At 39.6% G+C, this 22953-nt stretch overlaps 1 protein-coding gene across 1 annotated transcript in view; it reads right to left on the bottom strand.

Annotated features, from left to right (window-relative positions):
• Nucleotides 1–22541, bottom strand: part of LOC104350765 (uncharacterized) — a 41842-nt gene extending 19301 nt beyond the window's left edge. Inside the window, exons 1-19 of the mRNA XM_086472454.1 lie at nt 22508–22541; nt 18657–18714; nt 17842–17985; nt 16652–16798; nt 15437–15559; nt 14603–14770; nt 14061–14246; nt 12474–12596; nt 12187–12300; nt 10207–10528; nt 9739–9848; nt 9156–9273; nt 8686–8777; nt 7598–7748; nt 3697–3806; nt 2700–2823; nt 1719–1849; nt 822–869; nt 16–125 (exon numbers count right to left, since the gene is read on the bottom strand). Of these exons, the coding sequence (XP_086328580.1) occupies nt 16–125; nt 822–869; nt 1719–1849; nt 2700–2823; nt 3697–3806; nt 7598–7748; nt 8686–8777; nt 9156–9273; nt 9739–9848; nt 10207–10528; nt 12187–12300; nt 12474–12596; nt 14061–14246; nt 14603–14770; nt 15437–15559; nt 16652–16798; nt 17842–17985; nt 18657–18701 (2366 nt within the window). The 5' untranslated portion in view covers nt 18702–18714; nt 22508–22541. The remainder of the gene's footprint in view (nt 1–15; nt 126–821; nt 870–1718; nt 1850–2699; nt 2824–3696; nt 3807–7597; nt 7749–8685; nt 8778–9155; nt 9274–9738; nt 9849–10206; nt 10529–12186; nt 12301–12473; nt 12597–14060; nt 14247–14602; nt 14771–15436; nt 15560–16651; nt 16799–17841; nt 17986–18656; nt 18715–22507) is intronic.
• Nucleotides 22542–22953: the final 412 nt, after the last annotated feature.

Here is a 22953-nt window from a genome sequence, read left to right as displayed (position 1 = left end):
GAACCTTCATTGTACCCTTTAAGCTGCTCATTCAAGCCAGAGATCAGAATTTGATGCTTTTCCGCATCTCGCATTTGCTGGTTGCGTAACTGGGTGAGTTGAGTTTGCAAACGTTCATTTTCATTCTGCAACAAAACAATAACGAAGAGCATTACCACATACAAACACACAGAACAGCGTGAGATATCTGGAGTCATGAAAATCTGACTCTTCAGATTTATATCCTACACGGTAACAAGAGGCCGTTCCTCCAGCACTTTAGCAGACACGTGTGTAAAACACAACACTAGTATCACGAGCTCAGATGTGGTATTAGTTCGAATGCAACTCACCTTGCAGAAATACCTCCTTCAGCAGTGCTAGGACCGCACGGACTCAAGGATGACGGCTGTACGCCCAAAACACCACACACACTCGTACTGTGTTAAGGCAGCTTACTTATCTTAACAGGGGAAGCTACTGCTTGGAAAAAATACTTTCCTCATTGGTTTGAAGACAGCACCAAACTTGCAAATTTTTTTTTGCTATCTTTTCAGGTTGAAGGAATGCAAAATCCTGCATTGGGGGATTGTGGAGAAATGAAAAAGGAAGCAAGCTTCGTTCACACAGGGTTTTTTAACACAGTACAAATCTACTCTAGCCAGATGCACTGCACCAATTCAAAAATAAAACCACAAAGAAAAAAAAAAAAGATCTGACAACAGCAACCAAAAAACCAAAAGCAGAACACATATCCAGAATCAACAGCAAATAGGACAAACATGGCAAACTTGTCACCTCTACCGAAAATAAGGTAGCGTTCTGGAGGAGGCAGAACACACCTGTACCGCCCTCAATAGCTGCCCTTCTTCATCTACACCAAACGTTACCTGTATTGAAAGGCTTTGTTAAAAGATTCTCAAGTAATAATTAATATAAGGTTGTCTTTCATCTTCGAATCATTCATTATTTTTTATATGTGTGCAACTTAACAGATAGAGAACTATGAGTAATGTACCAAGACTGAAAGAGTTCAACTAAGGGATCAGTTGTGTCATTTAGTGCAAATAAGGTTTACAAATTATCAAACATAGTAACTGCTCAGTCAGGCAATATTTAAAGTAACTTTCCTGATAAAGATGTACTTTACTGCTCCTTTTGGTGCCTTCGTTGAATGATTTTATAATATAAATATATATCAAATTAATATCTGGGGTTTAGATTGTGTGTATATATAAAAATAACTATTACATTATATATTCTATACTTATATAGTTTCTTTTCCGTAAATATATGTATGTGTGTGTGTACTTATATCTTATAATAATAATAACAACAACATCACATACACATTTATAGAAAAGAAACTTGAGGGATGTAAGAAGAGGGAGACTTAAGCCAGCAGTAATAAAATCTAATTTTGGACCTTCTGACAAAAGGCCTCTTACAAAAAATAATGACAATCATGTCACCTTTTACTATGTTTCTAAAACAAATAACAAAGCTTACTTCTAAACAAGGTGCTCCATGTGCTGAAGAGAAGTGACAGGCTTCAGCTTCAGAGCATAATGCAGTATGTATGTGTACACTCTCTGCCAAGTATAAAGTACACTTTCAACAGTTTTGCTATATACAAATTGATGGGTTTGTCTCACTGTAGGCTATGATTGTAAGAATATAAACAGAGAATAAAATGATTCTCTTACATCATCAGGTTTTACACAACTACAAAAGCTCACCTGAAGAGCCTCCATTCTACCTTGAAGCTGCAATCTATCTTCCAAATCCTGACAACGCTCTTCTAGAAAAAGAATTTGTTCCTGCAGTTGATTTCTTTCCAATTCCAACTCTTCAACAACACTCCGCAAACCTACTTAAGTCAAAGAAGAAAAATCATTTCAAGAAAGGTCTACTAAAATTCCTGAAGTCTAGAAATGGTTTCAGCTTTTTATTCACAGACCTCACCAGTGTTAGGCACAATCAGATCTCAACCATTTCCAGTGGAAATGCCCGAGGCCCTGCATTTCTAAAAATCAGGTGACAAAAGTACACCTAACTGTTGAGAAATCAAAATAAAGCTGCATAGCTCAAGAACTCAGAGAACCTGGCAGAAATATTCTAAACGATGTTGTGGCTCAGTCAGTAGTGTGGCTCACGTTACTTTAATCACAAGTTCATTGTGTACTTGCACGATCGGATCCTTAGTACTTAGTAACAAACAAAGTAAGGCTGTCTGTGTCAAAGCTTGGAAGCGAGTCTATTCCGTTTTAGCAATAAGATACATGTGCAGCCTTTACCACCAATACAGAAATGTTTGCATTAAAAATACAAGAATTTCATTTTTAAATTAAAAGCATACATCAATGGAATGCAATTCTGTTTCGCAACATCACAGTTATATAGATTGGAAACACAGTCACAGGAACAAGACTCTTAACTTAAAAAAAACATGATCTTGCCACATCAGATATTTCACGGGCACCAAGGCTCCACCAACTCCAGTGTTTAGTCATATTTACATTCTACTTCTGATCCACAACTAGGCAGTTCATCCAGCACGCACATGCTTTAAAATGAAAAGGAAGAAAACGCAAGCCAAAAAAATTCAACAAAGATTAGAATACACCACAAATGGGTTGTTAGTTGAATTTGAAAACAAAAATAGACATAAAATACAGATGCTGTGCATGCTTTAATAAACTGTCTAGTCGCTATCACACCTGCATTAGGTGAAGTGTACTCTGGCCACCAACCTCCCATATTTTCTCCTTCAGCTGAATCAGTGCTATCCAAGGTGATGCTCAACTCTTGAAAGCATTGTTTTCTATCAAAGCTGTATTCTTCCTACACACAAAACAGGAGAATGAAGTTTAATTTAAAGAAAAAAGGAAGCGAGGGTAAAATACGTATTCTGTTATTAAAAGCAGTTTCAATTAAAAGTCCTAAAACTCAGCGAGTGATTCAGGTGCCTAAATGCAAGTATATGGGATTGCTGTGGACACTGGAGTAACGTGCCCAGCTTCCAGCTTTTATTTCCAGAAAAGCCAAGTCTCCCACAGGTTTTCTGTGGTATCTGCCAGGCCTCTGCAGACACCCTCAGGCATCTGAGAGGCCAACGGATAACTATGTTTGGATACCTTAACTGGTCCCCTGCTAAACCCCAGTTAACAGGGTTCTCTGAATCTCAGGGTAAAGGATCAGAGTCAACTAAACCTAAAATCATTCTTCCAATGGTATGTTAATGTGACAATGACGTCCTAATTCTTCTTACAAAAGATTGTGATTTTTTTCATGCAAGTTATAGCACCAGCTACCTAGAATTACACCTGAATGAACTAACACTACTTACTAATTATTCAGGAAAGCTCCAACACCAAAGAGATTTGTAAAAATTTTATCTACACTAAAAATGGCCGTAACATACTAAGCACGCACATAGCTTCAAGCATGTGACTTACTCCAGAGAAGCTCGTTATTTTTCAACATAAAAGTAAGTATACTCATTACTCAAGGAATAGAGAGGTGTGATGCTGTTGGAATTTCTCACCTTCTGGCTACATACGTATATCACTACATTTACCGAAGTTTTCAGTTACAGAACTCATCTAAGTCCTTAAGCCCTTCACGTTTTCAAGTGTAAAGCACCATATAAGTAACGGGACTTTCCATACTTTTATTAACATACAGGTAAAAAGAAACTCATCTCTTTTAACCCACCTGAAGCTTCCTGCTGGTCTGATTGTTTTTCCTTCTTGCCTGCTGCAGCCTGCCCATTCCTTGAACTGTGGCCAGTTCCTCCTCCAGCTCCTGTTGCCCTGAGACTATGGCTGGATCAGAGCAGCCAGGAAAGAACCAGTCATCCTCAATCAGTTTTGTGCCACAGGAAAGCAATTACATTTATATCAGACACTACTGCATGAAAAGAGACTAGGGACAGGCTGAACTCCCTATGAATGACTGACAGGAACAAGATTAAAGAAGCAATTCACTGCGTTCACCTTGTGATTTCCCTCCAACACTACTATGTGGAACACAAGAATAAAGTCCGCATATCTCACTGGGTAAAAAGCAAGCTGAAGTCTAACTTTTACTTCTTCATCAGCTCTAAAGGAAGACTTCATATAGGAGATTGGAAAGGGTGAGGTTATGCTGATACTAAAAAAAAAAATTGCCAACCAATTAAAATGCCAAATCACATCTCACTTCAATTTACCAGGTTAAAATATACTTAATTTGTATGATAAAGGCATCAGCTGAAACAGCTGTGGTTTTCAGAATCTGAACAATCCCATTCATTTTTATGGAAATGACACGTGTCCCTTTCAACTTCAATTTCAGTATGAGCTACAAAGCCAGATAATTTGAGGAAGTCACAAGCACGTGTTACACTGCAAACTGGCATCAAACCATCTTATCATAAATTAATAATATCATTATTTTTAAGACAAATACAGAATCACTTGTAAATAAACACACTGAGTAAATTCAGAACATGAAAGCTTAGGTATGCATTCTGTTCATTGTTAGAAATGATTTTTCATTTAAAGTACATTCCCATCTGTTTTGTGATATGACAAAACATGTTTGGGGTAACAGATTAGGAAACAGATGTTTCATGCAAAGCAGACAAAACAGAACAGCCAGCGAAAAGAAATTAAAAGTAAAGGTGGCTCCATACTTTAATTGAAAGTTAGATTAATTAGGTAATTACAAATTTAGCCTTCAATTTAACCACATCAATCCACAGTTGTCCTCACAGCATGCAAAACGCAGAGAACTTATGTCGATGCATCTGTGAGGTAAACACCAGAACCTATTAGGAGATACAGCCCTACTGGGAACACTCAGCTTTCATCCAAGTTGGCCAAGGATTACTTATACCACAAATTTCATTAACACCCAGTTCTGCAACACCTACTGGATTTAAGTTCTTCCTGCAATATTTCAAAATTACATACTTAACATGTTGTCAGAAAAGATATGGGGAAGAAAGTTAAAAGGAAAAAAAAATGACCCTTTTAAAGTCAGACTGCTAAACTGGATTTGACTTCTGGGTTTAATTACACTTTAGCTTCTGCCACTGTCACTTTATCAGCATTCATTTTACACACCTTTGTTTGTCTTCAAGTATAGATTCTACAGGTTATTTATTTTTTTATCACAACACATAATGATGTAGAAATGGCAAAATAAACGTGTAAAACTAAATGCCAAATTTCGATCACGTGCCTGAAACCCATTTACCAGAACTATCACTGAAGACAGTGAAGCGACTCAAGGAGCAAGCGCTATTCCAGGTATGACTTAACTCCTTTTGGGGGGTGAGGGGGGGGGGGGATCAACTTCTCGGAAGTTGAAATTGAGGTAATCTGGTTTTAAGTATAATCAGAACAAGTAACACACTGTCCTTTAGGAACCCAAAATATTTATGCTCTTACATATTTGACGATGAAAAAAGAATTAAATTATCATTGTCACCCGAAAAATGAAAGTATATATATCAGAACTTTAGAATGACTTAAAATACTTGGGCAAGTGTTAAAACACTTTCAGTTAAATCCAGCATTGCTTTAAGAACAACTAGGAAGGAAATGTATTTTCTAACGTTATACAGCAGCTTAGGGAGCTTTTCATTTGCAATTATATCTAACATAAAAACCAAAAAACTTCCCAGAGCACCTCTCTTCAGACACACTGCATTTAAATTAACTAATGATGTGTCTGTATTTCCTTATGTCATCATTCACACTAAATACCACAATCTTTAGGGGTCTGCAGAGGAAACAAGTCCCAGTCTAGAACCGTAACGAATACTGACACCCTCTACGCTTCTGCAGCTCCCCACACATTCAACCCAAAAGGGACAATCGCCATCTATGCCGAACTGTCATAGTCTACGACAGGACGAGCAGCGGGTTCCCATATTGCTTAAAACATTGGTAGCTGATATTAATGCATGCAAGGTTTTGCAATTTATGGGATGGAGTATCATTGGTTGTTTGGGTTTTTTTAAAAACACTACTGAACTTCACGTACTACTAAGAATACGAAAATGAATTTGATTCTTACTTAGTCACAACCACTTGCAGCAAGCCAAGAAATTTTTCTCTAGATAAGGTTACAACATAAATATGGAGTCAGCTGTTACTACAAAGAAAAGTGAAGAAAGATGATTCAGTTAATATAAATGAAGAAACAGGTATTGCAAGGCAGAAAAATAACAAAGTGAAAACCAGCATTTGTTACATGTATCGCTAAAAACCACATACCACCAATGGCAAATCTTACAAGGTACTGCTGGCAGTTTCCTCCAAAGAAGCAACAACAGAAGAAACCAGCAACAGTATATTACAAGTTGCCATCGCTGCAGGAACCTGCATGCACAAAACTGATGGGAAACTATGTTCTCCCTGGCTGACCAAATCGCAGTGTAGGGTAGGAGTGGAGGGGGAAGGGACGCTGAGCGCTCATCAGGTGTAACGGCAGGAAAAAAGAAACAGAAAGGTCATGCTTATCCCAAGGGGAAACAATGCAAAATTAAACACGGACTGACGCAGATGAAATTTTACAACTGTTATTAATATTGCATGTGAATCTGTAGTTACCACAGATGAGGTAACAGGTAGTTTTAATGAAGGGAATATTACTCTCCTTCAATTCCAAAGCATTACATGCATAAATCGCTCAAAGAAGGAGAGATGTGGCACTTAAAACATTTCTATGCTTACACAATGAACTTCCAAATTGATGACCTAAATAAAAAATAATTCAATCACAGATTCAAAACAGAAGGCTCAAAATAACTAACTGGACTAATTATGATGATTGGTTGCGCCCATTAAAATTTGCCATTAATCCCCACAAGTTAACCAACAGGACAAAAATTATCATGCAGCACTAGATGGCATGGAAAAAAAGCAGTAAAAACTATCTGAAATTTAACCAGACTTTTCTAAGGTTTAATAGAAGCTGCTTCACCTTCTCATCATCTGTTTTATTAACAATTCAGAAAACTATAAAACCTGAGAGCACTTGAAATGTTATTTAATATTTTTATCTAGCTCCAAACCACGGCCAGTTACTGTTATTCAGCTGACCTACACAAGTGACACTGGCTAACAGATTACTAAATAGTCTAAGAAAGGTTTCTCATTAATGATATTTAAAGAGAAACTCCATCTTAGGTACTTTTTACTAAAGCATCACCTTCACTCATCAAATTCAAACCAACACTATAGTCCCCCACACCTTCATCAGTTGTTCTAGACAGGCAGCTTCAGTATTTCGATGGTGAACTTTTTATCATGGATCATTCATACGCAGACAAGAAGCTTTCGATACAAGTTCAAGCACAGCAGCAACGCAGATGGCAAACAGAACAAGCACATCTACTCATAAAAATTATGCAAAAAAAAGATGACTGTATGAAAAACAGATTCAAGGAAATAGTACAAAGCAGAAATTGCCAGTGTAAGCAATTTCACTAACTCTACAAACCTTATGACTACAAAATTCAGCCATAGTGATGTGCTATAATCCAGTCTGAGTACAGCAGACACAAGCATACATGTATCTCATGTACAAACACGATAATTTTATCGTAAATAAAACAACTCACCTTCTCTTTCCTCCTCAATCTGAGCCATTCTGAAGGCCATAGCAGATTTCTCTTCCCTGACTTGATCGCGGGACTCCTCCGACTCTGGTACATTTTCTTGCCATTCCAAGAGCTGACTCTGCAATTCATCCACGCTACCCGATTCGCTGGCCTAACACGAGAAATTGTGCATGACAATATATTTACCAAATCCCACCGCAAACGTAAATAACATTGAAGTTGGTGAACATTCACAGAGAAAACAATCCATTACAATTCACCACTTGGCATAAACAAAAATCTCTGAAAGTGATAACTGCTAATGTAGACTACGTAAAACCCAAAGCCTCACCACTTTGCAAAACACCAAAAATGCTACTGCCAGTTGCACTTTCAATCTGAAAGATTTTAACCAAATATTTTCTTTAATCAAAATATTTTTGTCGCACATTTTCACCTCAGCAATGTTTCAAAGTAAAACAATACTCCACTATGTGGGATAACAAATCTCTACTCATTTTTTTCTGTGTACAGAATAAAAACATTTCTGCCTTCCCATCAAAATAAAAACTATTTTAAGACTTTACCAAAAAACCCCCAACTTATTCACAAAATTTGGAAGACACAGTTCTTTTTTTTAGCAAAATATAAGTAACTGTTTCAAACTGGCTCCGCTCTAGGGCTGTACAAAGTTATCACAATTAACATACACCGTTAAAGCCCTTCAGCAATATTTTCCCAGTCTTCTCATTTTCTTACCTGGACCTGTACATTTGTCAAGGTTACAGCTATTTCCTCCTGAAAGCTATTCACATGTATACAAAATAACAGCCACACTTTGCTGACTCATGTTAATTGTAGCCAAATAAATAGTAAACTGCTTGGAAAAATATAATTTAAGGTACGTGGCAAAGTAAGTAGAAATCAATCTTTTTAAGCAATTCAAAACCTGTCAGCTTGTTACCCAACTGAACAGCTACCAACACTGACAATTCCATATATCACCAAATCGATTTTCAGCTCCAAAATCCAGCTAGCACACTTTTCCAAGTCTAATTAGCACTGTTCGAGTTACTAATTAACTCCAACGAATCAATTTTAAAGTTAACCTGTGAAGCTGCCCTCTTTGTAACTTGGTCCAGATCAGCTTGCAACTTCCTTTGCTGCTCCTCATAGACTTCGAGCTTAGTCAGCAATTCTTCTACAAAAAACATAATAAATTTGGTTCATTAGGACACAAAACTAATAGGAATATAATAAAAATTAAAAGAAAGATTCAACATTAATATTCAGATGGTAATTCAGTTCAGTTAGAGGACCTCTGCTGGGCTGTGTTATCCATCTACCCATGAAACTGATTTCTTGGTTATTAAATCTTGATGAGTGCTTTGAACGTAATCTGCTAACAATTTAGGCTGAACTGAGAATTCTACCATCTTTCATTTACAGAAAGGATGTCAGAGAAAATAACACAAGGTGAGACAGAAAAATCTCTCACTTTGAAAATGAGAAAGTTCATTTTTCTTTGTCCCTTTACTTTGAATCATCTGCAAAAGAGGAAGATTTATTTTTTTTTTACCATTTTGAGTTCTGATTTCATTTAATGATTGTAGTTTTGACTGTAGTTCTTCATTTTCAGTTTCTAATTCTGAGACACGATTGTTTAAGGCAGATACATCACTGTTCTTCGATGAAAACTAAAAGAAAAAATAGGTTTTTCAAATGCATCAAAACACCAGAAACACAGCACAGTCAATGCAACTATTTTTGGGGGATTTTTTTTAGTAATATTTAGAATAGCTGTTTTTAATATTTGAAAGTGCAATAAACTACCTCATCTCTAACAAATTTACTCCTGAAGGCTGGTAACACCACTTTGTACTATTTTTTGTTGAAACTTCATCCCGTATCAGCATCTTAAGTCCATTCAATTTTTATATATCAATTCTTATATAAAGATCATAGAATCACAGAATGATTTGGGTTGGAAGGGACCTTTAAAGGCCACCCAGCCCAACCCCCCTGCAGCGAGCACAGACAATGATACTTTGAGTAAATTATTTTAATATTCTATTTACCCCATATTTTACTTTTTTCAGTCAAATCTCCAAGCACAGCAGTTTAAAACAGGCACAGACTATTAAACGTAATGTTACACGTACATTTTTTAGTTCATCCTCCAGTTGTTTAATTCTTGATTTAGACCAAGCCTTCATTTTCAGAAACTTTGCTTCAGATTTGCTGGCCTCTTCTGTTTTCAATTTCACTTGTACTGAGAAAGAAGACGCAAAAAATTCTTTAAAACCATAGAAAGATTATTAATACAAGACGTACGTTTAAATCCTTTAGCAACTGGAAGTTACACACTTACACAGGACAAGTGCGTTTACAGAAAGACGTAACAATAAGAAACGTAGTGAGAGATTTATAGTTCACGTGATTATCTTGGTATTCCTATAACCCTCATTATTATAGCATTTGATCATAGATACTTTTTAACTAGCGTGGCAGTAACTCTTCCACCAAATTTAATGTAGTTCTACTTGCAACAAGTATGCAATTGGCACCCAACACGTAACGGTCCGGGGCAAAGGAACCCCTCGTATGTAACCGTGGTTTAAACAGGATACCTTCTAAATCTTCCATCTTCTCTTTGGTTATAGACTCCAGATCTCTCACGTCTTTTGAGTTAGTCTGTCCGCTCCCACTTAATTCTGCCACTTGTTTCTTAAGCTGAAACAGGGCCTGATCTTTCTCTTGCAGCTCAGTTTCATGTTTCTCTTGGATTTCATGCAGTTCAGCATTATATTTCTCCTTAACTTTTGTCATTTCAAGCTCATGTTTCTCCATCATGTCTTTTAACTGGGCTCTCATTACATGTTTCTCAGCATCCAGTTTAGACTGGAGGTTTTCTTTTTCAGACAGAAGGCGTTTCAGGTTTTCGTTAATCTCCTATAAAAAAAAAAACAAAACCAAAAAACACCTTTATATTTTAATGCAAAGTATTTTTAGTGCCACTGTCAAATACTGTAGCTGTATTCCTACGTACATTATAATCAGAAATCAGGGCTACTGTTGGTAACCTGGCTCTATTACAAAAGCTACTCAGCTCTGACTTTCCAAGACAAAAACGGGGACTTCAGAAAAATGGCATCACTATTTGAGTGCAAACTACATGTAAATGGAATAAAAAAGAATGTTTGGTTCTGTGGAATATAAAAAACAAAACAGAAGCAGATCTCTAACAGTGATCCCAAAGATTAAGAATGCTCACTACAAGGCCACACAGGTTTTGTCACCTACATCCATTAAAATTACAGTTGGCAAACTGATCTAGTTCTCATTTTATTGCTAACTAGTTTTATGTTAGTGCTTATCTACTTTAGTACTTTCATATTACTTATTTTAATATACAGAGGTAGAAAAGAGTGCAGATCACTCTAGCACAGCAGTCCACTCACATTAGACCTGCTATTCAAAAAACTACTTTCATGATACACAAACCTAGGAACATAAATTGTCCAAGTAAAGAAGCTGTGCAGAACAGCAGAGGGAACGTTTCCAAACTATGGTTAAAACTGCTTATGTAAATAAAGCAAGGCTTCCTGCTGTTTTAATGCTAAAGCTGAGATTCCACCACAGTTCAAAGTGCTTTAAGTTCATGTTGTCAGTGTCAAACCTTCCCCCTACCCTCAAGGTGTGCACTTCTGTCCCCTCAATGCGCTCGGCACAAGGTACCACCTGTTCTTGCAGAGCATCGCTATAGGAAGATGCATCTAACTCAAAAGGAAAAAAAAACAAACAAACAAACCAAAACCTCAAAACCCTGCATAAGGCAGGAGGCATAACAAATGGGAAGGACAACTGAAACAGGCTTCAACTACCACGGATCTTAACTACCCGAGCAGGACATCTGCCTAGGTACGTAGCTGAAACTATTTCTAGTAAGATTTTGATTCTGGCAGCCCTCTTGGAAAGTTGAAAATTTGTTGGAAAAGAGTATAAAATGCTGGACCTGGCACCTCAGACAGGCTATAACGTGTCTGTTTCAGCAAAGTCCAAAAAACCTATTCGAGAGGCTGCAACATCCTTTTTCTATGCTGTTGAACTGAAGCTGCAGCACTCCAAGGTTATAATCACGGTCCGTGCTAGGTGCTTAGACACCAAGAACCTCGATTAGGTATTGCTTTGCAATCAGTAGAAAGACAGCAAAAGGAAAGGCACACAACTAGCAAAACCCTCTCTGAGCAGGGAGTGGGGGGAAGCCCCAGTTCTGGGGCTCTCTGCAGTCTCTAACTAGAGAAGCTGAAATCTTTTGACAGCAAAAACTCTTCCCCTACACAGCAAGCTCCCAAAATGAATCAAGACAAACTATGGGCGAGAATTGACAGTTTTGTATTTCATGGACTCTATCTCTTCTTTAAGTTAATTTCCTAACTGGAATTACTACTTGTTTGCACATCTATGCTTGCACTGTTAGCACGTGTCAAAGCCTCCCAGGGAACCGCCTACATATTTTATGCAAAACTATCTTTTGTGCACGACCAAATCGCTTTCTGAACTTGTTATTGACCTGATGAGTTTAGTTGTGCACGTATGCCATTTCTTACTTGCAGCTGTTGGTCCTTGGCATCCAGTTCTTTTTGCAACACATCGATCACCTGTGTCCTTCCCAGCATGACTTCTTCCTTTTCATGGAGCTTCTGCTTCAAGGCCTTTAGTAGCTAGAAAAAAAAAATAAAATAATAAAAATCAAGCAAACAAAGGAGTTCAATCATTCCGAAGAGAAAGAAAAAAAAGTCTTCTCTTTATTTTGCCAACCAGGCATCTGAACTGTGCTGCAGAGGTTAGTAATTACATGAGTCCAAACTCTCATGTCTCAGACAAAGCAACATACCTGTTCCAGGTCAGCACTTGCATCAGATTTAGCAGCTAATTTAAAGAGCTCCTGCTCATGCTTTTCTCTCTGTGCTTCCAGTTCCTTTTCTTTTTCCTGGATAATATTTTGAAACACACGTATCTAAAAAACACATAGAAAGTAAATGTGAAACCAGTCCACAACGGTATAGCAAAAGTACAATGAATCGTCTAACTAAAGGTACAGAAAGACAGTGTATTCTATCCTAAGTCTTATTGTTGTTTCCACTTAACAGTAAGTAATCAGCCAGTGACTAACATCATCAGTGGTGCAGGCAGATAAAACTCCAACTACACAAAGTTTGTCTTAACGCCACAATAAACTTTAAATGAGAAGCAAGTACTGTTCATTTTTATTTAGTACCACAGATCTCCACCTTTCTTTTTGGATGCCGCTGTTCTGAGACTTCTAATTTCTAAAAGATTACACTGATCATGTTCATTTCTAGCAAGTCTCTATCAATTAAGCCCAAACGGTAGCTTTGAAACCTAGCTGTCTCCTCCTCAAAACCTTGTATTCTACTTCTAACGTGTCTCTCTTAGCTATCTCACAATTTTTATAAGAATTGGATGTAACTTGTTATTTTGAATTAATTCACATAAAGTCCTACCCAGATTTATATTTGAGTGATGACACTGCTCACCAAAATGGCTTTTACAGTCTCAATTGTTTGTCTTTTTCTTTCTTTCCTGTATCAAAATGGATTCCCTGTGTGCTACTGAACAGGTGAGGTCATTTTCAGGATCAAAAGTAGCATTTTTGTTACAGATAAAATGAACTCAGACACCAGTACTGAGATAAATAGTTTCATACATGGTAGAATTCAAACGCTGAGAGATCAGGCACATCACGTTAAAATCTTAGATTTAGCTTCCAAGGGTGTTGGAAGAGCCCAGTAACATCAATGAATGGGCAACATGCTCCCTAGTCCCACTTTTTTACTTGTTTGTTTTTGTTGGGTTTTTTTAAAGTATTATTTAACAAGTTGTTGTTTGCCTTGGCCTGTTAATCAGCTGGTAACTTCTAGAGAAGTCTCCCATTAAGTATACCAAACTTCTTCAGCTATTTTTCAGTCAGGAGGAAAAACAGGTTTTTTCCATGCGCCCACGCTACGAAGTGTGCCAGACAGCTCACAGCACCAGTGAAGGCGACCTGCCAAATGGCCACTGGTGCCAAGAATGGCTACAACAATCCCAAAACACTACCAGCCACTCCCTTTTTGCACCTCGAGATATAGTGCTACAAGAAAGAGATGTTTGGAGGTTCTTCGACTGGAATTCTGCACAACTCGCTTCACTCTGCCACACGCTAGTTCCTCCGTGCCCAAACACCAGCCACATCCTTAAACTCCTTCCTTGCACAAGACTTTCAACTTCAACTGTGACCAGCACGAACCATCTACTGCTTCATTATTCTCATTTCATCTGATCGCCATATAGATCTCTACTTCAGTAATCACCCAAAATTAGAAGTGGCGTTTCTTAATTATTGAAACAGAAACACTCCAGCCAAGACACCACTTCTTCCACCAAAGAACGTAAATATTTTTACAGTGTGTTTACTTACATTTTCCATATACGTAGCTTCTTTCCCTTGGAAACGCTCTCTTTCTTTGCTCTGAGTATTTTTAAGACTCTCAATCTGTTCCTGGAACAAGCTACATTTTTCTTCACTGTCACCAACCTTTTTGGTAAGGCTCTGAACTAGAATCTGCATGCTTTGCAGCGACGACTCTTTAACAGCCAGCTGATTCTTTAGAGTGCAAACCAAAAGACAATTAGAAGAATGGCCCCAGAAAAACAGATACAGCAATCATCCTGAAGCCACCCCCTAGCCCTTCCCTCAGTTAAAGCAATGTTAAAAATCAAAATTCAGGTTTGATTTTAACTTGAATGAAATCCGTCAGCAGATTCGGAAGGCGATACCGGTACGTATAAATACTGACAAAAGAAGTAAACATAAACGAACATAAACAGTAAAGAACTTTTATTCACATGAATAACTGTAGAAGATTTGTGCTTCAGAGAAGGATCCACCGTATAACATATCAGAATTCGTTGATTCCTTGAAACCTCTATGGAGATTTTATATTTGAGCTGCTAATATACCTTCAACTCTTCATTGGGCAAGAGTATTTCATTGGCAACACCACTTGATCCGCACGCTATCTGTAAATCAATGATGTAAGCATCTCTTTCAGCTAACTTCTTTTCTTTCTCTGCCAGCATGGCATCCATTTCTGCCCCACGACACTGCTGGGCCTCCAGTTCAACACTCTGAAAACGAAAAGACAGCACTGCTCGGAATCTACCACCACCATCTACAGCACAGAAGAATACTTGGCGTTATTTCCTTATCGCCTGCTTCAGGGTACTGAAAAAAATAACAATCAAATTTATAACCTGGTTCGATTTTAAGTGTCATCTTTAATCACTGAGCCTCTCTCTCTGAAAATCTGCAGCATTCACGTGCCTGCCACTTCCCACTGTCAACAGTCTTGTCCACAAAACACATCACTGCACAGAACAGCTACGGACCATAACATGAAATCATCCCTTGCCTACCTTTCTTCCTGTTGTGACTTACTTTTGCAACAAGAAAAACTGAAGCAAAACAGCATTTTTGTTCGAAATATAAGATTTAACTGTACCATTAACCCACAAAGTTCCTGTTTGTGTATCCTATTCCATTCATTTTCAAACAACTACAAAAGCATGCTTGAGGATTCACTGCTCACTGAAGACACAATGACAGAATTCTCACTGCGAGTGCTAGGGCAAGTTGTAGCATATAAACTTCTCTGTCTACTCAACAGAAAACTCAGAATATCTATTTAGTGATACAGCATATAATTAAATATAGAATATATTTAAATAAATATATTTAAACGTAACCCTACACCACAAACACGAAAAACCACACAGCATCACATAAAACACCACCTTTTTTTGTAACTCTTCATTTTTTTGGGTGATCTGGGATTCTAGTTCTTCTATTCTCCTTCTCAGTACTAATATTTTCCCACGATTTGCCGCAGCATTTTCCTGGTCACCGTCTTTCGACGCCTGCAAAAACAAGGAGTTTTGCATTCCATAAATAGGTAACACTTGACTTCTGTACCGCTATCTCTACAGACAAAACTGGGGAGAAAAAGTGGGCTTTACTCATGGTTTGTGTTTCAGTTCTCTTATATATTACACATTCCACGTAGAAGCTAGACAAAGCAGGCACAGAATTTATACCAAGCTTGTAAAAAGATTCTTATTTCAATTATTAGTGATAATTATTGCTGCAAAGTGGACTAAAATGTGCATTCACTTCCTCTGCATATAATCTGGCAAGTGTAGTCTATACAGCTCGGGGAGGAAAGAAGGACTATTGGCAGGGAGGGACAGTGTAAACTGAAGCGTTCCTAAGCACAGTGTTTCCAATCAGAACGTCAGTATGTGTAACTACTGCGTTATAGAAATTACTTGCCACTACAGACGAAATCAAGTGCAATTGCTAAGAAAATGCTTTATTAGCAAACCAGATCAGAAGCATAAATGCTGCATGTCTTTGAGGACACCCAGGGACTGCAACAAACTGATCTGTTCCTGCTCCCTTTCAGCCTACCTTTACAGAACTAATGCCCTAGAAATACCAAACTAACTTTAGTGAGGCTTGAAAAGCTGTATGAAGCCAAAATATGCTATTTTGAAGAAATACAAGTCTACTCACACAATTGCGCTACTACAAACAGACCTGAGATTATTTGCTAACGGTAAAACACTGGTCACCTAAATGAAATATTCTACACTTAATTTACATTTTCCCACCAAAGACATTTTTATCTTGGATATTAAAGTAGCAAGTTAGTTTTTCTTTTCATTTCTTCTCAAAAACTTATCTTTCCGATTCACATGTGTTAAAAGTTTGAGCTGCTAGGAAGATTAAGATCACTAAGAATTTTTTTTACAAAAAACAATGTGAAAGGAATTTTCTAAATTTCTATGGAAAGATAAAAGAATGAAATAGAAATACATAGACAGACTGACAGCACGCACGGTCTAGCCTGATCCTAATCTGACACAGCTCAAAATTGAACTTCAGTTTGAGTCCAGCACCCAAAAACTGTCTACAGCCTTACTTGTCTGCTTTAAAACGTAAGGACTTACCTTTTTTGGTTCTGCTTTTGCTTCTAAGCCTCCTGATTCTGATAACTGTTTCTTAAGTTCTTCCAATTGCGACGTTAATGATGCAACCTTGGCTTTGTTTTGCAGCTTCAACTTGGAGAATTTCGCATCAGCAGATTCCTTCTCCTCCTACGAACATCATGAAGGACTAAATTAGCTACATGACCAACTGCATCCTCCAGTTCTTCCATTAAAAAAAATAAATCTAAAGGGACTACCAACAAAAATAAACCTTTCCCCTGAAGAGACATTATAATGTCACATGCAACAGGTCTGCATACATGAAACAACCTTCCTTTCATTATTTAAACTTCTGCATGTGGTTGTTATTACTGTATAGAATCCCCAGCATTATGTTGTGAGCAATGCTCCTCTTTTTTGATTGCAATACAAGTTCAGAGCTTGATTTTTTAACAAGAGGGTTGGGTGTTTTGAGGCAAAAAGAAAGCCATCTTCACAGCAGTATAAAAGCATATTTCATTCTGTTTAAAGAAACAATTATGACTTTTAGAAAATTCAGTATTTTAACACTTGGCAGTTAGTATCCACAGATGATTGTCAAATTGCGAAAATAGCCCCTTGCAGGAACAGACCAACCTTACGACTGCTCAAAACACAGAGTAAAGAATAACAAACCCTCAAAAGCCTTCAGGATATTGGATAACAGATATAGATTCTTTGCAGTTCCCTCCTTCCTAATGCCAGTCAAAAGCAGAGGATGATGTATAGCAGCATTAATAATACAATCATTATACAAAAAGACATTTACAGTGGGAGAAATAAAAAATATCATCTACAGAAATTCAGTCCGAGGCAAGTCAGCACCTCACTAAATGTCCAGTAATGATTTGGATGGTATTTTTCCCCATATTTAGCCTAAAATGACCACGCACCCCTAGCTCTCGGAAAGACAGTCTGTCCCTTGCAATTATTAAGCGCATCTCCTCATGCAGGGAACACGTGTTGCCTGGGGAATACCCCAACCCAGTTACAATTTGGGAACAGAAGACACACTGGCAAAAAGCAGTAACGTCCCGGTCACATCAGCTAGTTGTGACCAACGCCTCCTGCGTTCCAAGGGCTCCCGTAACCGACTACAAGCCTGTATTTACGAAAACAGCTCACGAAAAACAGGACTGAAAGGGTTTTCGACAAGAAAACATGCACGGTACCTTTAACTGAAGATCTTTATTCCGCAGCTCAGCATCCTTCTCCCTGACAAGCTCCTTTAGCTGCGTCACCAGCTGTTCAGTGCTTGTCAGCTGCTCAGTCAAATCCGTCACCGACATGCTCCTTGCATCTTGCGAGCCTGCAGCCTGCAGACAGTAAGAATACCTTGAACAAACACAAAATGGTGCAGACAACACTGCTTCTGCAAGAAGTCCTCAGTTGGTTTGGGGTTTTTTGATTTTTAACATATTCAGGAAATCTTACTACAGCGCAACGCTAAAACTTACATATTCTGTACGTACCTATACCAGATGGTTTTTAGCAAGTTTGATAGACACGTGGAATTATAAATCTTAGAAACTAGTTTAGGAATGTTAGTTTGAAATACAGCAAAACCATCAAAGCAGCTAGGTACCTAAATCCGAATTTCCTCATTTACTGGATTTGCATCACAACAACCAGTAGTAGCGTTACTGAACCTGCTGGCAACACAATATTGATATTGAAGATACTCTACACCAAAAACACATCTGGGATGAAACTGATATAATTTCTACAGATGTTTTCTTAAAGCAAGATAAGCACAGTGAAGAGAAACAGAGCAGCTGCCTTACACACAAGAGATTAAACACCAAGCAGACAGGAAGCAAGAGCCTCACCTGACTTCTAGAGTCCCAAAAATGAGTCATGGTCAAACTAGTTAAGCAACTTATTTACGGAAGAACAAATATGCACAATTAGTATATCATCAATTAAAGATTCTCTAAGTCAGAAATCCTTATGTTATATATTATATTATTAGTAATTCAATACTTACTACTGTTTTGGAAGGAGAATCATCTCCACTACCCCATTTCCACATAGTTTCACAATGGCTATGAAAACATAAATGAAATAATACCACAGTAAGTACCAGTGACTCTCAGATAACTGTAATCAACTCATACTTCTCTCTACATATTTCACCGTAAAATGCTCAAAACTGATTTGTTTTTTTGACAGCACCTCTGATCTCCACCACGTTACTAGTTGTTGAGAAATAATGAAATCATATATAAAATACGCATAGTATGCCTTTTCCAAAAACTGCTAGTCAGTAAGATGTCAATACTACCAAAAATAACCCAGAAGTCTTTGCAGTAAATGGCATAACGCACTATTCAGCAAAGTTGCTTCTCCCATATATAAATAGAACATACAAACCACATATAGCTTGCTAATATTTAACCTGACCTTAAACACCACCTGCCACTACAACATAACAGGGATGATATCAGTGCATATTTCTATAAAATCATAAAGACTAAAAACATTAAAACCCATCAAACTGCTTTAACTGCTGCGTGACTGCCACGAATCTGAAAAACACACGTGTTGCAACACTTTAGGCCACTCATCAGCAGATAAAACACCGTATCTGAAACCCCAGGAACAGCAAGTGTTCCTTGCTTCTTTTGCTCACAAACAAGTACCACAAATCTCTAAATGGCATCAAAGAACCAGAAATACCTACACATAATCGCAGTTTCTAATAAATGCAAGAATAGGCCCTAACAAGGTTTAAATCCTAAAGACCAAGTAGGTCCAAGGCAGCTCAAAGGTTAAGACCTTCACTGAATAGTGGCAAACTTGGCTGAGTTAAAAAAAAATGGGTAAAGTCTACAAAATACCCCATGCAGTAAATTCCAAATTGTGTCTTTCAGATATAAGCTTAGGAGCAGGCTAACATTATCTTGCTCAGCCTCTGGATAATATCGCAAATAGCAGCATGGAGTGAAAAGAGAAGCTGTACCTGTCCAGTAATTTTCACTCACAACTAGCAACACCCAGAGGAAAATAATCTGTCCTAATCTGTATTACAGACTTTTGAAATATGCATACACAGATCAGTGCTGAACCTGGAGAACAGTTTACAATAAACCTTAGCACGTAGCTTGTCCTAAAAAGTATGCAGAATGACAGGGGAGGCTGCTTTTAAAGCTGCTTATCATTTCAAAGCTAAAACCACAAATCACAGGCTGCAATCTATGCCCTAGGTTATCTACAAGGCCAAACTGGACTGTGACAAGAATCTTGTAACATTAAAATCAACAAACGAGCCATGGGCTTGGCGACAGGAATTACCGACCTTGTAAGTGAAAACCTCTCATAACCACTCCAGAGCTGTAACATCAAATCTGTTCTCAGTGACAAGCTCATTTCCAGACACATAAAAGGGTATCCCAGGTACAAAGAGGACAAAATGACTCACTAGATGTAGCATGGTGGTGCATTTGTATTTGTTTTATTAATATTTTAGCTCATTTCCAGCTCTGACTGAGGCAATCCATTTTGCTCACTTCGTGTGCCAGCATTCCTATCTGAACTCCTTAACTGCTACTGTCTAATGTATTTCTGTTTACATCAGAGACACTAATTATTGATGAGTTTTCCAAATCAAGCTGCGAAATAAAACTGAACAGACTTTCCTTACCCAGCATGAAGTCAACCAACAATGGCTTTTGCTTTTCTTCTGGGGCACAGACAGCAAGTTAAAGCACCGAAGCTGGCAAAGCTGCAATCTGAACGCTGGACCACTCAACTCCATCCCTTCTCCTTGCAGTACATCTAAACAGAATTCAATTCAGTTTTCTATCACCATTTCCCTTCCTTCAGCAGCCTATGTCCTGGACACAGCGCTATCAGGCACCAAGCATAACAGAAGCAGGGAATCCAACTTATCTGTGCTACCCTTTCTGAAGTTTTCACAGGGACAGATAATTTATCTTCCCCCTGTAAGTTCAAACTGCTCACTCTCCCTTTGAAGGTTTCACACCACTTCATCGCTGCCAGTACCTCATCTTGCTCCTCATCTTGCAGATTCTACTGTGTTGATAACCATTCTTTGCCACCCACTACACACTCATTTCCATTAATCTCTTCTTCACTGGGGAACAACGGGCAGGATACTCCAACCTTTCATGAAGTCCACAACATACAACAGAAGCCCACAACATACAACAGAAGCCCACTTAATTTTATGAAACAAGTTTCTTCTGATGCGCAAGGCACAACTGAGGTTTTGGCTCTCATCACAACGGGATGTTACCAACAAAAAAAAAGAAAAATCCCATTGGCAGCTCTGCCTTCATACTCATCCATTCTGTTGTCCCAGCACTAGCTGCAGCCAAATCCAGCTAAAAAACCTAACCATGTATTACTCAGCTGGGTAGTTTCCAGCCTACCTACTCCCCCTTGAGTCAGATTTCACAGGGCCCAGCACAAGGGGCACTCTACATCAGACAGGACAGATTTCAGCAGCAGCTCGTACTGAAGCAGTCACAGAAATTCCGCAGCTTGAGGGTGAGCAATCTGCATGGTAAAATATTGAACTGCATTCTCTACAAATACCTACCTGGATGCCTGCCCGGGCAGGGAAACAGTCCACTGACTCCCACAGAACTACTTGTGCTTGTCTAACCTTCCCCACATCTATTCCAAAATCACTCTGATACTAAAAATGGCTTCAAAGAACACTCATTTGAGTTCTCGCTATGAAGCTATTAGAGTAGGACCTTTCCCTCTTCTCTTGCAGAAATACAATGGAAGAAAACACTGAGGCAGAACTCCGCTTCCCTTATGGCCAGGGAAAGTAATGGTAGTCCCTTTTCTCCTCTCTTCCACAAGACTACAGCAGAAAAGCAGACAGCAGCAGAAGCGTGTAAAAACTCAGGTGTTTTATTATTTTAAATCCATTTCCTAAAACAATTTTGTGTTTAAACACACACACCAAAAGAAAAGCATTTTACTATAATTATTTTCTTCCTGTATCTGCACATTTTTTGCTTTCCCCTTGTTTGACAGCTTGCCAAGACGTTGGTTCTTCTGCTGAATAAGCCAAACTTCTTTTCAAACGGTCTGTGCCATCCGTGACTTAAAAGCTCTTGAACAAAATCTGCCCGAACACATGACACACAGCAAAGAAGCGCAAACACCGAAGCCGTGTTCCCCAAACCACAAGCACTCTGTACAGTTAATATAACAATCCATGTATACAGCTATTACTTGTGCCTGTTATAAACGCTATTTCTTAATGACACTGACCACGTTTTCCTCTTGAAAACAGCCTCCAAGGGAAGCACTACGTTGTGGCAGCGCACCACTGCCGAAATAAAAGATGAGGGCAGAGCCCCCCGCGAAGCGCAGGTGCATGTGCGTGCAGAGAAGGAGCCGCTGCCACCACAGCAGCCGGCTGCACCTCCTGCCTGGGGCCCTGCACTGCGGTGCGAGCAGCAGCCCGCGACCGGAGGGGGACGAGACACCCCCCGCCGCCGCCTTCCCCCCCACTTTCGGGGGCTCCCCGTGGCAAAACGCCTTATCCCCAGCGAGCCCCGCGGCGGGGGGGGGGGGGGGGGGAGCACCTTTCAGTCCACTTCAGACGTGGGCACAAAGGCAGGGACACCCCCCCGCACCCCAGCACAGCCTCCCTGCCCCTCCCCGCCCCACCTCCCTGGGCACGGCCTGCGTCCGCCAGCGGCCCAAGGGGCTCCGGTCGCCCCCCGGGAGGCGGGGACGGGCCCCCCCCCATCCCGGGCAGGCCCGGCGGCCTTCGCTGAGGCCCAGCAGAACCTGCCGGCGGCGGGAAGGGAATAAAACACAGCGGAGCGAACCCCTGCGGCCCACACTCACCTGAGGGGTGGCGGCGGGGCGGCCGGGCCCTGCGAAGCGCAGCCGGTCACCACCTCCTCCTCCTCCTCCTCCTCCTCCTCCTCCTCACCGTGGCCCCCGCCGCATCCGCCACACCCCGGCGGGCATCGTCGCAGGACGGCGGCGCCAGCGCCCCCAGCGGCGCGGAGGACCGCGGCCCCGCCGGCGGCGCCCGCATCCCGCCGGTCTCCCCCCCGCCACCCCCGGCGGCCCCGGCCCCTCGGAGGTGGTGGAGAAGGTGTCATTCTCCTCCCAGCGCAGGCCTACGGGTGTTTTAAAGCACAACGGACTGCAAACCGCTCAAAATGTCACCTTGGCAAGCAAATAATACTAGGGGGGAAAAAAAAAGTGACCGGGGAAAAAATATGTGCCTGGGGGGGGGGGGAAAAAAGATCCCTCAAGACAATAAAAAAAATGAGATAAAAGTA

This window comes from Leptosomus discolor, chromosome 12, assembly GCF_034619465.1.
Source record: "Leptosomus discolor isolate bLepDis1 chromosome 12, bLepDis1.hap2, whole genome shotgun sequence".
Lineage (NCBI taxonomy): Eukaryota > Metazoa > Chordata > Aves > Leptosomiformes > Leptosomidae > Leptosomus > Leptosomus discolor.
The sequence above is the reverse complement of the archived record's forward strand: the minus strand, read 5'-3'. Positions and strand labels throughout refer to the sequence as shown.